At 35.3% G+C, this 16,353-nt stretch overlaps 1 protein-coding gene across 1 annotated transcript in view; it reads left to right on the plus strand.

Moving 5' to 3' along the window:
- LOC137385604 (zinc finger protein 236-like) overlaps nt 1–9,682 on the plus strand; it is a 51,339-nt gene extending 41,657 nt beyond the window's left edge. The window contains exons 27-29 of the mRNA XM_068072101.1: nt 1,244–1,409; nt 5,886–6,020; nt 9,313–9,682. Coding sequence (XP_067928202.1) covers nt 1,244–1,409; nt 5,886–6,020; nt 9,313–9,548 — 537 coding nt within the window. The 3' untranslated portion in view covers nt 9,549–9,682. The remainder of the gene's footprint in view (nt 1–1,243; nt 1,410–5,885; nt 6,021–9,312) is intronic.
- Nucleotides 9,683–16,353: the final 6,671 nt, after the last annotated feature.

A 16,353-nucleotide genomic window follows, 5' to 3' on the forward strand; every position in this document is an offset into this window, starting at 1 on the left:
CAGACTTTCAATCATTCAAAAGTTCTAAACTTGATTTTATTTTTCAAAGGACCCTGGATCATATTTGCAAGAACTAGTTTTTGCACAATTGTTACATTTTAAAATACTGCATTCATCGACGTATATAGATTACCGCTTTCTCGCTCTCCAGGGATATGAAAAATGATTTGTGTTCAACTTTGAAACATTGTCGCCAAAAATGAGAAAACATTATTACGATTCATGAACTTGGATAATTTGAATATCTGTTCATTCATTGGCATATACATACATGTATATACAATTTATGTTCCCTCTCATCTTTGATGAGTCCCCTCAAATCGATAGTGCCTTTCTAGTCATCATCTTTATTGGTATGCAACTCTGTGCCTGTCCAATTTTTGTTTTGTTCTAGATAGCCGTGCCCATTTTCAGGAAACAATATTGATCTTGTATACAGTGTAGTTAATCTTGTATAACCCTGTCTTGGTATAGCTAAGACTACTGCTTTTTTACTATAGCTTAGACTGCTGTATTCATGGTATAGCTAAGACTACTGCATTCATGGTATAGCTGAGACTATTGCATTCTTGATATAGCTCAGACTACTGCATTCTTGGTATAGCTCAGACTACTGCATTCTTGGTATAGCTAATACTACTGCATTCTTGATATAGCTCAGACTACTGCATTGTTGGTATAGCTAAGACTACTACATTCTTGATATAGCTACAACTACTGCACTCTTGGTATAGCTCAGACTACCGCACTCTTGGTATAGCTAAGACTACTGCATTCTTAGTACAGCTTATACTACTCTATTCTTGGTATAGCTAAGACTACTACATTCTTGATATAGCTCAGACTACTGCATTCTTGGTATAGCTAAGACTACTGCATTCTTGATATAGCTCAGACTACTGCATTGTTGGTATAGCTCGGACTACTGCATTGTTGGTATAGCTAAGACTACTACATTCTTGATATAGCTAAGACTACTGCACTCTTGGTATAGCTAAGACTACCACACTCTTGGTATAGCTAAGACTACTGCTTTCTTAGTACAGATTAGACTACTCTATTCTTGGTATAGCTAAGGCTACCTTATTCTTGATATTGTAAGTGGCTGTTGAATTATTCTGGGTGGACACCAAATTTCATTCAGTAAACCTAGTACTCTTTTTGTTGTGGGTGTAACAAAACATTTCCTTGCGGGTGGAATACAGTGATTGTAAGGATCCTTGTTATGTATTGCGTTTTTTAGATCTGTGGGGTGATGGCCAAAGACGAGAATGCACTTGCGGAGCACCTGCTGGCACATGACAAGAATGCAGCACTGGCAAGGATAAAGAGAATTAATAAGTGTCGTGTCTGCCATAAAATCTTTGACAAGCCAAGCCAGTTGGCCCGCCATCTTCGCATTCACACTGGTTAGTTGACCGCTGTCGCCGGTTGAAGTTTGTCTCTTCCTTGTAACAGGAAGCAATGCCTATTCAATGCCTTTGGATTGATAGAAACGTTACTCTTTTGTCATTCATTTATAACAACTATTAGTCTATGTATATACATTATATATATAATACTCAAAGTTTATCTGTCAGTCCGTTGGCTTATAAAACTTAAGCTGCAGATATTTGGGTAAAAGCACTGATGGGTGTTATACAACATTGTCAGGAAGCTATTTTGGTTTGATCAGGGTCCTCTTTGGGGCTTTACCAGTGCATTTTGGACCCTGTTATGCAGTAACCTATAAAAAGTATAAGAGAACTGGGAGTTATAAAATTTTAAGCTTCCTGTTGCACAAAGTTGCCGTAGTGCAGTTGGTGGACTGTGGAATGGAAGACCATGAGTTTGATTACCTGTTTCATAGATCTTTCGCACTGCCTTTTCACCAGATGAACTTAATGACAGTGTACATGATGGTCACATAAGGCAAATATTATTTACAACAGTCTAAAAGATAACGATATAATTGACTTATTAGTCATCAGAATGGGAAAAAGTTTATTTATTCGCTACCATACTTGTTGTCTTATCTAAAGTAATGAAACTCCTGTTTGGAAGCAGCCGCATCTATTACTGTGTACATTTTATGTATACTACTGTGTGAAACTACCCAGTGGTGTGAGTCAAGTTGTGGCTTATAAACAGAAAGAGGAAAATGAGAAAAATATTATTCACATCAGCATAATTATATCCTTTTCCTTTATACTCAACTCCTTTTACTCTCTAAAAGAAAGTGAAAAGAATCGCAAGGTGAAGTTCTTACATTTATTTCATGGAAAGATGGAGATAACTCCCCATTCTCTTTTATTTCTGTTTACAGTTTACAATATATACAAATCTAAAAATGGCCAGTGGCTACCCAGAGAGGACTTTGATCAAAATAAAAATAGAGTATTAGCTTAGCAAAAGGTTGTATAAGAAACATATTTGCCCCTAAATATCTGCAGTTTCATTTCTATAAGCCGACAGACAGACAAATTTTATCTTTTGTATATATAAATAGAAAATAGGCAATAGGTAGGTAGACAGGTAGATAAATAAATAATTAGATATATATACATGTAGGTAGACAGAAGTTATGTAGGTAGATATATTGTAATATATGGTTGTAACTACATCTATCACGCGGGCAGCTCTGTTTACCAATGCTACTAATTTATGACTATGCTTGTCTGCCAGTATAGTGCACCCTCGAGATACAATGTTGATCCGTTCCTGGGTTGGCATCGTATAGTGAAAAATTTGTATGTATGGTTATAGAGACTATTGTAATTATACAATGCAAACATTCCCTGGTAAAAATCGTCAAAATTTTATAAAAATGTGTACATATTGTAAATTAGTAGCAAATTAGTATGTCAACTCTAGTAACTATAGTTACCTACAGTAACTGTATTGTATTTAGTATATTTTAATGGCTATGATCTGCAATAAAATGTAACATTATAATGCGTGTACCAAATGCAGTACGTATGGTAAGGTGTTCTTACCTTCAGGTCGTACGTATAACATAAACTTTGAATTCACTTCAAATAAGTTTAGATTACTAAACTCACACTTAAAACTAAGTGTTGGCATGTATTTTTAACCATTTTACTGGATTTCAACTTTTTATCCCTAAAATTTTATCACTTTTCAGTTTTTGTCTTCACTTTCACTATAACATTTAGCGTGTCTGGTTAAAATCTTTTTCAACCTCATTCGACAAAAAAGGCCAAGCGATGCAGTTATCGAAGCGGTCTCTCGCATACTTGTCCATTTAATGGCTATCGATAAGAAAAATGAAATTTTATTTACTATACAGTACGTACATACCTTTGGAGTAACGTGACTTGAGCTGGTACAATGTACATGTAGCGAGTAGCGCAGAGAGGAGGCAGAGACGTATCAATGCTACTTATATTACTGCACACTTGAAAATAAGTTTAATACGTAATGAAATGGAGTGTTTTAGCAGGCTAAAAGAAGTTGTCTAATCCTGTCCAATTTTTTTTATCGGTCTTTAAAGAAGTTTACCACTTTTGGGTCGTGAAAAGCAGAAATGGCCATGAAGACACAGCTTTCCTTGCTGGTGCAGAGAGTGCTCCAAGACAACAAGCTAACTTGGTGCAATGTAGAAGATAGCCTACTTGATCACTTAATGAGGATGCTGCTTGCTGGTGCGCTGTAAATGTTGGTACAATGCAGAAAATTGCTAGCTAACGCTTGTAAAAGGATCCAGAGAAGGTTGTAGTTTGTCTTGTATGAAATGTGCACAAGATTCAATGTAACCATACATACAGAAGTTTGTACGTATTTATACCCTAGAGGGCAGGGCTTCAGCAAGTATTAGAAGGTAATGTGGATGTGCCAACTAATTTGAGTAGCTAGTTATATATGAATTACATACATACGATGATTTGCATTTACGTAGTAGACAACAGGCCTACTTTCAAAGACATGATTAAACAAGAAAATAAAACATAAAATCAAAATGAAATAATTAAAACAGAAAATAAAACATAAAATGAAATGAATAAAACATGCCACACAAAGAAAATAAATAATGATATACATTATACATACATTGTACAGTAATGTTTTTATGTACCAGTCCACATCAGTAAATTAAACATTTAAAATTAAAAGTTCTTTTTTTAAAACACTTAATCTAAGTGCGCTTGTTCAGGTGCGCTTTTATCTTTAGCTTTTTTGTTAGATTCACTGTTATCATCTGTGCTTTTCAACACTTTTCTGTTGAATAAAAATCTATCCAATGAAGTCTGTTTCTGCCGACTCCTCAAAACTTTTCTAAAACAGCTCATGTACCTTTCATTAACCTTGTCCATAATGTGGCCTGTGAGAACCTTTTCTGTATGCATATTTTCAACGAACCTAGTAAGGTTTTCATACCAACTTATAGCGTCCATGATTTATGTCGACGTAGGTTTTTCTGTCTCTTGTACTTTCTCGCCACCACTAAATTGTTGCTCTTCTTGAATGCTGATGTCGTCAGTCGTAAGCTCCTCCTTGTGCTTGCTTTAATGGATTTCTTGTTTTTAATAATAATTGCAATTGTTGATTGGCTGCGAGCATATTCCTTGGCAATATTAACAATAAGGGCGCCTTCTTCCTATTTATTTATGATCTCCAACTTTGTTGTCATGGAAATCATTTCTTCCTTCGTCTTGTAACGCTTGTATCAATCACAGATTCTATAGCTAACAAATTAAATATAGATACTTGTAGTTATATACGTATGATGAATAAAAGTTTATAGTAAAAGCGAGTATAACGCTAAAAATGAATATTTGCTCTCGCTAATGTACTTTTCACAAAATTTCCCACGTAGAATGCTGACCTGAGAGAAGTCGATCATCGTTTCTTTTCTAAATGTTGTGAAAATGTTTGCAGTGAACCGTATTTCTTGGTCTTTGTTATTTCAACGTATGTAATAAGCACACCGACTGCCAAATTTGAACTCAGGCGAAAATTTTCTTGAAAATTTGTATGGTGAAATAAAATTCGTATGATGAGGTGAAAACCTGATAATGGTTTAACATCGTAAGGTGAAGAAATCCTATATTAAAGTAATTGTATCCTGAGGGTGCACCGTATATGCCTCTTCAAATAATATATATTTCATCTTCTTGAACTCACCCTAATATAGTTGAAACAAAATAGCAAAGTAATGTGGATTTAAAAGCCTGCAAGCTAATAATATATACAGTGTTATTATTTCTTCCATTTGTTTTTGTAATTGTCAACTAGATGCGCTTAATCAGATTTGAGTTAAATTAAATGCATCTATAACTGGGAGTGTTAAAAACAGTAGACAACCTATCTGATTTATCGTACTTTTTTGACTATAAACCGCACCCCTATATAAGCCGCATACGCTTTATTTTCCAAAAAATGATAATAAAACGATACATAGGCCGCACCCTTTGTATAGGCCGCAGAACTCAGGGCGGTGCTTTATAACACGGCAGCAAGTTTCCTGTTTAAAATGGAACAGTGCCTAACGACACTGTTTCGTATTAATCGACGCTTTTTAACCTAGTGACTAACGGAACAGTACCGTTAGGCATTGTTTCGTATTTTCTTTCACCGCTAGAGGCGCACTAGCCAGAGATTCTGGTTAATGCGCCCTAGCGATGAAAGAAAAAGCCACAGAATAGCCGCACCCTTATATAAGCCGCATGGCGCAAATCATCAGAAAAAAGTAGCGGCTAATAGTCCGAAAAGTAAGGTACTTTTCTAGGTAACGTGATCTCTTAGTGTAAGTAGATGGCTATGATACTCAACTATTTCACAAATACATAAAATCGGAATACTGTTTACGTACATATTACCTGACTGAAACTCGGCATTATAAACTAAAATTATTCAAGGTATACAAATTTGTTTTTTATTCGTAGGAGAAAAGCCATTCCAGTGTCCCCACTGCCAGAAGGCCTTCTCCCAGAAGAATACACTGATGATTCATATGACAAAGCACACTGGCCAAAGGCCATACCAGTGCCCCATTTGTAACAGCAAATTCACCCAGAAAGGTTGGAATTTTGAATGTCATGGAAAGAATTCAGTATTGATAGATTATTGATGGAATGCTCACACATTGGACAAACTCAACACGTACCAAATATTTATAGCTGCACATAGAGACTTCCAGCCTTTAGTTGATACATTTCATATTGTGGCAAAAAAACGAGGACCTCCAAACTATTGTTGCATGGAAGTCCATTTTTCAGATATAGCTTTTAAAACTGGCTATGAATGGCTGAGAGCTGATATAGGGCAACTAAGTTTACTAGTGAAGTTATTGATATAGGGTAACTCAGTTTACTAGTGGAGTTATTGATATAGGGCAACTGAGTTTACTAGTGAAGTTATTGATATAGGGCAACTAAGTTTACTAGTGAAGTTATTAATATAGGGCAACTAAGTTTACTAGTGAAGTTATTGATATAGGGCAACTCAGTTTACTAGTGAAGTTATTGATATAGGACAACTGAGTTTACTAGTGGAGTTATTGATATAGGGCAACTAAGTCTACTAGTGAAGTTATTGATATAGGGCAACTAAGTTTACTAGTGAAGTTATTGATATAGGACAACTGAGTTTACTAGTGAAGTTATTGATATAGGGCAACTCAGTTTACTAGTGAAGTTATTGATATAGGGCAACTGAGTTTACTAGTGAAGTTATTGATATAGGGCAACTGAGTTTACTAGTGGAGTTATTAATATAGGGCAACTAAGTTTACTAGTGGAGTTATTGATATAGGGCAACTCAGTTTACTAGTGAAGTTATTGATATAGGACAACTCAGTTTACTAGTGAAGTTATTGATATAGGGCAACTCAGTTTACTAGTGAAGTTATTAATATAGGGCAACTAAGTTTACTAGTGAAGTTATTGATATAGGGCAACTGAGTTTCCTAGTGGAGTTATTGATATAGGGCAACTGAGTTTACTAGTGGAGTTATTGATATAGGGCAACTGAGTTTACTAGTGAAGTTATTGATATAGGGCAACTAAGTTTACTAGTGAAGTTATTGATATAGGACAACTCAGTTTACTAGTGAAGTTATTGATATAGGGCAACTGAGTTTCCTAGTGAAGTTATTGATATAGGGCAACTAAGTCTACTAGTGAAGTTATTGATATAGGGCAACTGAGTTTACTAGTGAAGTTATTGATATAGGGCAACTAAGTTTACTAGTGGAGTTATTGATATAGGACAACTCAGTTTACTAGTGAAGTTATTGATATAGGGCAACTGAGTTTACTAGTGAAGTTATTGATATAGGGCAACTCAGTTTACTAGTGAAGTTATTGATATAGGGCAACTGAGTTTACTAGTGAAGTTATTGATATAGGGCAACTGAGTTTACTAGTGGAGTTATTGATATAGGGCAACTCAGTTTACTAGTGGAGTTATTAATATAGGGCAACTCAGTTTACTAGTGGAGTTATTGATATAGGGCAACTGAGTTTCCTAGTGAAGTTATTGATATAGGACAACTCAGTTTACTAGTGAAGTTATTGATATAGGGTAACTCAGTTTACTAGTGAAGTTATTGATATAGGGCAACTGAGTTTACTAGTGAAGTTATTGATATAGGGCAACTGAGTTTACTAGTGGAGTTATTGATATAGGGCAACTGAGTTTACTAGTGAAGTTATTGATATAGGGCAACTGAGTTTATTAGTGGAGTTATTGATATAGGGCAACTCAGTTTACTAGTGAAGTTATTGATATAGAACAACTCAGTTTACTCGTGAAGTTATTGATATAGGGCAACTCAGTTTACTAGTGAAGTTATTAATATAGGGCAACTGAGTTTACTAGTGAAGTTATTGATATAGGACAACTGAGTTTACTAGTGAAGTTATTGATATAGGGCAACTGAGTTTACTAGTGGAGTTATTGATATAGGGCAACTCAGTTTACTAGTGAAGTTATTGATATAGGGCAACTCAGTTTACTAGTGAAGTTATTAATATAGGGCAACTAAGTTTACTAGTGAAGTTATTAATATAGGGCAACTAAGTTTGCTAGTGGAGTTACTGATATAGGGCAACTCAGTTTACTAGTGAAGTTATTGATATAGGGCAACTCAGTTTACTAGTGAAGTTATTGATATAGGGCAACTCAGTTTACTAGTGAAGTTATTGATATAGGGCAACTGAGTTTACTAGTGAAGTTATTAATATAGGGCAACTAAGTTTACTAGTGAAGTTATTAATATAGGGCAACTAAGTTTGCTAGTGGAGTTACTGATATAGGGCAACTCAGTTTACTAGTGAAGTTATTGATATAGGGCAACTGAGTTTACTAGTGAAGTTATTGATATAGGACAACTGAGTTTACTAGTGAAGTTATTGATATAGGGCAACTGAGTTTACTAGTGGAGTTATTGATATAGGGCAACTCAGTTTACTAGTGAAGTTATTGATATAGGGCAACTCAGTTTACTAGTGAAGTTATTAATATAGGGCAACTAAGTTTACTAGTGAAGTTATTAATATAGGGCAACTAAGTTTGCTAGTGGAGTTACTGATATAGGGCAACTCAGTTTACTAGTGAAGTTATTGATATAGGGCAACTCAGTTTACTAGTGAAGTTATTGATATAGGGCAACTCAGTTTACTAATGAAGTTATTGATATAGGGCAACTGAGTTTACTAGTGGAGTTATTGATATAGGGCAACTGAGTTTACTAGTGGAGTTATTGATATAGGGCAACTGAGTTTACTAGTGGAGTTATTAATATAGGGCAACTCAGTTTACTAGTGGAGTTATTGATATAGGGCAACTGAGTTTCCTAGTGAAGTTATTGATATAGGACAACTCAGTTTACTAGTGAAGTTATTGATATAGGGCAACTGAGTTTACTAGTGAAGTTATTGATATAGGGCAACTGAGTTTACTAGTGGAGTTATTGATATAGGGCAACTGAGTTTACTAGTGGACTTATTGATATAGGGCAACTGAGTTTACTAGTGGAGTTATTGATATAGGGCAACTGAGTTTACTAGTGGAGTTATTGATATAGGGTAACTGAGTTTCCTAGTGAAGTTATTGATATAGGGTAACTGAGTTTCCTAGTGAAGTTATTGATATAGGGCAACTCAGTTTACTAGTGAAGTTATTGATATAGGGCAACTCAGTTTACTAGTGGAGTTATTGATATAGGGCAACTGAGTTTACTAGTGAAGTTATTGATATAGGACAACTCAGTTTACTAGTGAAGTTATTGATATAGGGCAACTCAGTTTACTAGTGAAGTTATTGATATAGGGCAACTCAGTTTACTAGTGAAGTTATTGCATATTTTAGGTAACATGAGAACACACGTGAGAAGAGCCCATCCAGACCAGACGGTTGTGCACAATGAACTTGTCCAGTCTGAACTAATGTATTATGAATCCGCAAACACAGAGGAAATAGCGGAGGGAGCGCCATCTGCAGTCAGCGGACAGGACAATTCTCTGACATCCGTAGATGATGTTCCATTAGAACCGGGGGGAGATGATAACCAATATTTACTTTATAACATGAGAGATCATGTGTAGCCCATGAGATATATATATATATATACATGTAGTTTATTTTCCTAGTCAGGCGCTTGATCGGCATATTCAACATAATTTCTTAACTTATTTATTATAGGTATAGAATGTTAATAATACATCATCACTGCCTTCACCTTATCCACCTACTTGTCGTGACAGTTTTAGCTGGTAAATGTCAGAATATATGGACAGGTTACAATAATAGCACTGAATGTGCTTAAGCAGGCTACTGAAAGCTGGTGTAGCAATAAGCTATCATTACAAATCCATGTAGATAGTTGAACATTTTGTAACTGATTTAGGTTGAACCGTGTTATCTTAGACACAATGGAAATATTTCTACATTTCTAATGTGTTCACTGTTTCAGTGGTGTTGTTGAAAGTAACAAGTAGAGCTTATGTCCTTATATACGAGTATGTACTAGTGACACAGTTAACAAGGTAAATTCACATGTACCCTCTGTCCGATATATCATGATTAAAAATGGAAATATGTGAGCCTACGAATATAGTAACTTACATTAATACAACATTCCAAAATTGTATAATGCAAGGTGGCGCATGTCTATAACATATTTGAAAGTAGTACTCTATATGACATATCGTATCTCCAACGTTTATGTAGCATAGTTGAAAATAGTATCCGTCAAGGCAGTGCAGAAACCTTGGATGAACACATCATTTAAAATGGTGGAGATTTTATTGAAACAAGGCTATATGCGTTGCATATGCAATAGGTAAATTGGAGTTGTTACTAGCATAGCACATTCTTTCACAGGATATGATGTAATGTGAAAAAATGTGTGTTGTCACCAAATATAGTTATGCATCAATCTAACAACCCAGCATTGAGATTTCTTTACGTGAAACAATGCTGGTATAGAGATATATTAACTCTAGCTAACACTCAAGTATTCTGTCTACTTCTCAATACCAGTTGGTGGCAATGGGTAGTATGCTAGGAATTAAGGGGCCAGAAGAAAAGGTAAGGTACATAGCGAGTCATAACAATATGGAGTGACTATTGACATTTTATTACTACTACTACCTATAACAAGGGCAGGCAACTCCTATACAACTTTGGAGCAGTTGGTTATGAAGAAACTGATTTGTTACTAGTGAGCTGAACACAACTAATTAGGGATAAACTTTAGCTTTTAATCGCAAAAATTATTTGTGTGTATTATATCAACTATAAGTCTTTTGCAGCATGATTAAATGCCCTGCCAACAAATTAAAAAAGGATTTTAATAACATGCAAACACATTTTAATAAAGTAATAAAATGCCTAAATTTAACTGTTTGAGGCCCGAAAATGGTTAGAAGATTTTGCATTCTTAATAAGGTTATCTTCTTTTAGCCATAAGAAACCTCTTACTAAGATGAATGTTAATACACCTGTTGAGGTTTTCTGTCACGAGTAAGTCTTATCAGCTGGTAAAATTCTGTCATGAGTAAGTCTTATCAGCTGGTAAGTTTTTGTATTGAGTAAATCTTATCAGCTGGTAAGTTTCTGTCACGAGTAAGTCTAATCAGCTGGTAAGTTTCTGTAATGAGTAAGTCTTATCAGCTGGTAAGTTTTTGTCACAAGTAAGTCTAATCAGCTGGTAAGTTTCTGTAACAAATAAGTCTTATCAGCTGGTAAGTTTCTGTCACGAGTAAGTCTTAACAGCTGGTAAGTTTCTGTCACGAGTAAGTCTAATCAGCTGGTAAGTTTCTGTAATGAGTAAGTCTTATCAGCTGGTAAGTTTTTGTTACGAGTAAGTCTAATCAGCTGGTAAGTTTCTGTAACAAATAAGTCTTATCAGCTGGTAAGTTTCTGTCACGAGTAAGTCTTATCAGCTGGTAAGTTTCTGTCACAAATAAGTCTAATCAGCTGGTAAGTTTCTGTAACGAGTAAATCTTATTAGCTGGTAAGTTTCTGTAATGAGTATGTCTTATCGGCTGGTAAGTTTCTGTCACGAGTCAGTCTTATCATCTGGTAAGTTTTTGTCAAGAGTAAGTCTTATCAGCTGGTAAGTTTTTGTAACGAATAAGTCTTATCAGCTGGTAAGTTTCTGTCACGAATAAGTCTTATCAGCCGTACTTCTTAATTCTCATGATCAATTCACTTGATCAACTTTTTTTGTTTGTAAATGTTATTGTATATTATTATTTTGTTTTTATATGTTATGCTGCTTATTCTTTGACACCTCATATCTCCTGATAAATCACTGACATGAGAATAGTTCCTTCATATCTGTGATTGTGTTGTTTTTAACGACGCAAATACTGTTGTTACTGCCACCCTTGCAAAAAACTTACCTGGTGACCTGTAAAAATAATAATTGTAATTACAATTGTAATTAATAAATCCCAATTGGTCTTTGCGTGTGTGCGTGCGTGCGTGTGTGTGTGCAAGTTGTGTGTGTGTGCATGTGTGCATGTATGTGTGTCTGTGCGCGCGCGCATGTATGCATGCATGTGTGCAAGTTGTGTGTGTGCATGTGTGTGTGTGCATGTGAGCGTGTGTGCATGCATGCGTGTGTGTGCATGTGTGCCTGCGGATGTGTGTGCATGCACGAGTGTGCGCATGTGTGTGAGCATGTGTGCATAACATCACACACATATGCTCCGTTCCTTCCGCCAGGTCGCTACAAAATATTTGGTTTCAGAATTCTGTCTGGTTCTTAAGAACCAGCCCCACTTGCGAACTATCTGATTGGAAATGACAGAAATTCCGAACATGGCTGAGCTCAACTTTAATTAAAGTCAAAACTAGACTGAGTAATTAAAAGAAAAATTAGGGAAGATTAGCAGTTAGTGAAGTTTATTGCACTATAACTTTCCCGATGAGTTTAACATAAAGGCAAATGTAATGATTTAATTGTAGACGGTCTGAAGGCCTGATCTTAACGAGTCGGCAGCGATTGCTAGCTAAAATAAATTTTAATTTCAGATAATGAATGAGCTGAAACAAAACCTGTTTTGGCCATTCAAGAAGCTTTCTCACAACATTTATCAGCTGAAGATAAGGAAGATGCAGTTCTATTATTGCTTGATAGTCATACTAGTCAACACCATAATTACTATTTATCTCTTCTTTGTGAGCGGAGAGAAGAATATCATCGTAGGTATATGAATATTACTTTATATGCTGCCTTTCAATATAACAGCTCTAAATGTCTATTTGAGTTTAAATGTTTTAAATAATAATTATATTGTGAATAGAAGTAATACTAGTTGTATAGTATTGTATAGTATTGTATAGTATTGTATAGTATTGTATAGTACTGTATAGTATTGTATAGTATTGTATAGTATTGTATAGTATTGTATAGTATTGTATAGCATTGTATAGCATTGTATAGTATTGTGTAGTATTGTATAGTATTGTACAGTATTGTACAGTATTGTACAGTATTGTATTGTATAGTATTGCATAGTATTGTATAATATTGTATAGTATTGTACAGTATTGTATAGTATTGTATTGTATAGTATTGTAGAGCATACGGCAAACACAAGGCTATACAATGGAGTATTTAAAGTGAATAGTTCTCACTTGTGGCTGAGTGCCATCTTATCTTACAACTTTAAAATGGTTTTAGTGTGGACTGTTTTAATGCCTTTAATATGAGTAGTATATAATATATACATATTCTGTACATATTATATACATATTATATACTGAATATATACATATTATGTACATATTATATACATATTATATACATGTACATATTATATGCATATTATGAGCACATTTTTGAACAAATAGTTTCTGAGTATACGCATATATAAAACTCTTGTTAACACAGTTAACAAAGCAATCCCTGTTTATGCCTATCGACTATTAAATAACTTTGAAGTTCTAACATGCTATAATAATTTGTACATTTGTAATAGAAACTTGAAATCGTCAACTTTGAGTTGAAGTTGTAGAGATTACAATTGCAAAACCAGACAATGAATAAAAGTGTTTCAAAATAACGAAAAAACTGTATCTAAAAATTTACAAAAAATTGGTTGTCCAAACTTATGTTGTAATAATAGCTACGTAAACAATCACAAACTATTCTACTATAACATATAAACACTGAAATTAACTTCCTCACAGGCAATTAACGTATTCATCTACGCAGCAGCAGTATATAAAACACTCACTTCATACAATGAACGAGTCTACACCCTCTTTAGTGAGCGGCTCTGCTACAAGTTTTATATCGGTGACACTCTTGTTCAATCTGGCCACTACCACAATATCTACATTCGACTCTGCAAGGAGGTAACCAGTGACGAGAGAATGCTCGTCAGGCTGGTTCTAGATGGCTACAATATTGAACCTGTCCACCTATCTGGTAAGTCTAGAAGGCGCGTCTGTTAGACGACCTCAACGGCGTTTTGGGTCATACCTTGAGTGCAGTACCTTGAGTGCATAAGTTACTGACTGCTAGTTGGCGTTGCATTGTCAGTTCACACTTTTACTCATAGTTCTAAAGCTAAGTAGTTTTATATTTCTAATTGTGCCGAGCGAGTAGGATGTACTTACTCTCCTAGTAGATACTAGGAGAGTAACTTGACCTTATTTATGGATATCGTTAAGTTTCTTTTACTGGCCTTACTAGTTTTTTGGAAGTCTTGAGTTAACGATTAACTAACTTTACTTCACTGAACATTTCATGAAATAAATGAATTGGAAATTCTGGATGAATATCGGCAGCCATGTATAATGATGCCATGCTACCTTTGGCTTGCTGTTGGTAAACTAAACCCATTTGGCTTTTCCAGGAATATCATCAAACTATGCCCTGATGAGAAGTCTGGGATTGAAAATAGCCAAGAGACTTGACATCAATTTTTTCGATGTTGCTGATGTGGGTTGTAACGATATTTGCCCCTAATTCTTTCTTGTAACCTATAGCAACTAAAAATAAATTTCCTAACACTTGGCCCAGAAACTATGTGTGAAGCACACATTAAGTATATATGTATCCTGACATTCTTTTAGAATGGGATTTTAGATAAGAGAAAAGTATAGAATACTGTGCCTTGTTAGTAATATAAGTGATAACTGATTAGGACTAAAAACTGGCATTCGCTAGTACAAATGCGATGTGACGGCGAAATAGTGATAACAACAGCTATGTATGCCTTGATTTGTCCTAATGACTTCAACCGCATCTTACACAATGTTGCTACACTCTTTTGCATACTAGATAAAGGTTATTGAAAATTTCACTACTTGAAGTGCAAATGTGCTACGATATTACCTGCAGAGATAGTGTGACCAGATTATTGATAATGATATGATATTACCTGGGGTGATAGTGTAATCAGATTATTGATAATGATATGATATTACCTGCGGTGATAGTGTAATCAGACTATCGATGATGATATGATATTACCTGAGGTGGTAGTGTAATCAGACTATTGATAATGATATTACCTGAGGTGATATTGTAATTAGACTATCGGGGATGATATGATATTACCTGGGGTGATAGTGTAATCAGACTATTGATAATGATATGATATTACCTGAGGTGATAGTGTAATCAGACTATTGATAATGATATGATATTACCTGCGGTGATAGTGTTATCAGACTGTTGATAATGATATGATATTACCTGAGGTGATAGTGCAATCAGATTATTGATAATGATATGATATTACCTGCGGTGATAGTGTAATCAGACTATCGATGATGATATGATATTACCTGAGGAGGTAGTGTAATCAGACTATTAATAATGATATTACCTGAGGTGATATTGTAATCAGACTATTGGTGATGATATGATATTACCTGGGGTGATAGTGTAATCAGACTATTGATAATGATATGATATTACCTGGGGTGATAATGTAATCAGACTATTGATAATGATATGATATTACCTGAGGTGATAGTGTAATCAGACTATTGATAATTATATGATATTACCAGTACACATTTATGTTAATCTTACATATACTTTTCAACATAGGTCAGCAGACTACATCGAATACGTCACAGATGCCCAGATAAAGTGATTGGAGATGTAGAGCTGGCAAACGTACCCGCTACACATAGCGGTCTACACCAGATCCGCTCAGCAAAAGTATCTAGGTTGTCCATCTCTAGGGACAATTCACCACCTGTGTTTCTTCTTGAAGAAAGAGTATGATCAACAGAACTAATCCTAACACGGCGAAACTTTTTTCATAAGCTTATATGTCTTAATCATGCATGATGATTGTTAATCGATGAAGAGACAGTTTAATCATGTTAAACCTGCTATTGTGTTTAGTTCATGCTCTAAGTATGAAATAATTAGTTAGACTGAAGTAATGATTTAAACATTACTTAGTAAACCATTGCCATTCTTGCATTATTTGGGCTGGTTCATCTGAGTCTAGTAGTATTGTTCACAATACTACAGACTTGCAACTGTAAGATAAGAATCAATGAATAACAACAGCATTTTCGATACTAGTAGAAAAAACATGGTTAAACATATTGTAAAGGATCTGACTCCGGTAGCTGAGTCAGCTTTACTTCCTAACAAGGGAGTCGCAACCTGGGCTACTGGCCGGCCTTGTCCGAGGCCTGATTGACCTGCCTGCGGCGGTCAAGTCAGTCCAAGACAAGGACCTAGTAGTCAGGCCTGCTCCGAAACCAAACCCCCGGCCTGCCTCTGGATCTCTATCTCAGGCTAGTCTGGATCCGCTGATGGCTGGTCTTAGGACTGGATCTCTTGTGCCATGGCACACCCGATCGAGTCTAGACAAGCCGTGGATCGCCTTCTAGCCTTCTTAGAGTCACCCTGGCAGTTCC

Source organism: Watersipora subatra, chromosome 1, assembly GCF_963576615.1.
Source record: "Watersipora subatra chromosome 1, tzWatSuba1.1, whole genome shotgun sequence".
Classification (NCBI taxonomy): Eukaryota; Metazoa; Bryozoa; class Gymnolaemata; order Cheilostomatida; family Watersiporidae; genus Watersipora; species Watersipora subatra.